This window comes from Asparagus officinalis, chromosome 3 (genome assembly GCF_001876935.1).
Source record: "Asparagus officinalis chromosome 3, Aspof.V1, whole genome shotgun sequence".
Classification (NCBI taxonomy): domain Eukaryota; kingdom Viridiplantae; phylum Streptophyta; class Magnoliopsida; order Asparagales; family Asparagaceae; genus Asparagus; species Asparagus officinalis.
The window spans coordinates 13,588,901-13,590,989 of record NC_033796.1 but is presented as its reverse complement, the minus strand read 5'-3'; the positions used below and the strand labels follow the sequence as shown (position 1 = coordinate 13,590,989).

Here is a 2,089-nt window from a genome sequence, read left to right as displayed (position 1 = left end):
TGTATTTTTAGTACTTCCAGCAACTAAACCCCCGGGCAAGGATTCAATGGCCCAGGGGCCTCTCAACGAACCCTCCCCAAGTTCATCAGCTGACTTGACCGCCGGAGGTATCACGGGAAAAACTAGTCTCGTATTCCTGCGATTCTTGCATGTGCAAGCTATCAGTCCACCCCGCGCGCTCAGAATCGGGCATAAAGTCGAAGGAAGAGTCGGCCCCAACATTCATCCTCTCCTTCTTCCCCACCGTCGCTAGGACAGCAGCTGCATCTGACAGCGGGAAACCTTCATCAACTGTTTGTTTACGAGCATCAACAGATATGATATGATATAAAGAAATGAAGTACGATGTTTCCTTTTCTTTAGAATAGAAAAGGCCATTTCCAATAAGTATTCATTTATAATTCATTGAAAATATAACTATATCATTGTACCTTCACATATATGTATTCATATTTATTTCTGTTCTATATTCAGAACAAGTCATAATCAACCCCAAAATGATAAATCAATCATTATTGAAATATGAAGTGAATTTATCCCTGCATCACAGCTACACGCAACCGTTAAAAAAATCCCAATCTAAACTATATTTACTAGCCAAAAAATAGAAAAAAAATGTTAATCTCTCGATCTATTCATGATCTAAACAAGTCATAATGATGATTGACTTTTCTAGACGGAATTTTCTGTCTAGGATACTCCGTTTTTTAGCAGTGTCTAGATACACCTAACAATTCAATTAACTAGCTTATATTAGGCCCATTTAGCCATGAGAGACATGCCTCCAGCGCCAAAGAGCACTGCCGCAAACGACCACAACTGGAGCCCGATGCTGCTCTGAAGTTTAGGACCCATGAAATCTGCAGCTAAGAGATCAACAAGCGCCATGTAATTCAGCAGCCCAGCCGAGCACGCGTTCAGCAATCCCTCGACGATGAGGGCTGTCGGGCTGCTGTCGCTGTACACGTTCGTCAGTGCTATTCCAAGCGCAATGCCGAATGGGGTTGTAGTCGCGAAGAAGAAGGCCAGGATTGATTTCATCTTTAACCCGTACTCCGCCTGTAATTAAAACATCGCGCACAGTTTGTGTCAGTAATTGAACAAACTAATACTGTAACATATAATTTAGAGTATATATAGTACGATTTCTATAAGTAAGCGGGCTATGAATGACGTCCATAGAAAATCACGCGTTATATTTAACCTCGGTATAGCATTAAAGTGAGTTATTAATGTCAGGTCTGCTGTTAGTTATATTATGATCAGCTTGAGGTTTCAAGATGGTAATTAATGAGGATATGATCAAAATACTTTTAATCAATAGTAGCCAGTACTAACCATTTCAAAACTTTCCTATTAAACTTGAAAAGATTGAACAAACTGTACATGCTATAAAAATAACTGCATAGTAAAATACGTAGATGAAATTAAAATTAAAGACAGCCTTACCTGTAGGATGCAACCACCGAGACCCATTCCTTCAAAGAGCTGATGAAAACAAAGCGCAGCCACCAAAGGCCTAATCGTACAAGAACTCTGAGATGCCCCCATTGACAACCCAATCACCACAGAATGAACCACAATTCCCATTTCCAAAACCTAAAAAAATTCATCCACAAAATAAATAAATAAAATCGAAAATGAAAAAGCTTCCAAAATTACAACAAAAATATCAGAAATGTTGGCTCACCTGCGCTACAATCCGATGCCTAGCGATCGTCGGATCCTGTGCCAAATCCTTACAACCTCCGTTCGCCGCGACAATCTCTTTACTCTTCTGACTCTCGTGATCCACAACCGACGCAGGTCCACAGCTATGCCTTATATTGAACCTCGCCATCATAAGCGAATCGATCATCAACGTGACCAACGCGGAGAGCATCGCGGCAAAAGTCGTGAACGGGAACTTCCTCCAGGGGTTCTCAGGCAAGCACGGCGAATGCAGATCATCGAACGAGTCGGGCAACACGTGCATGTACCCCGTAGCAAGAATCACGCCGGAGGCGAACGCCTTGACGAGCACGAAAATGTTGGCGCCGGGCCTCAGGGCCGGCACTGAGCGGGAGAATAGCGGTAGGCAGACGCCGAT

General features: G+C 42.7%; 1 protein-coding gene across 1 annotated transcript; it reads right to left on the bottom strand.

Annotated features, from left to right (window-relative positions):
* LOC109833082 (fe(2+) transport protein 1-like) lies at positions 702 to 2,089 on the bottom strand (the record flags this gene model as incomplete). Its single annotated transcript, XM_020400635.1, has 3 exons — positions 702 to 1,059; positions 1,450 to 1,599; positions 1,691 to 2,089. Coding segments are annotated over 3 exons (855 nt in total), but the record flags the coding sequence as incomplete, so codon positions are not given.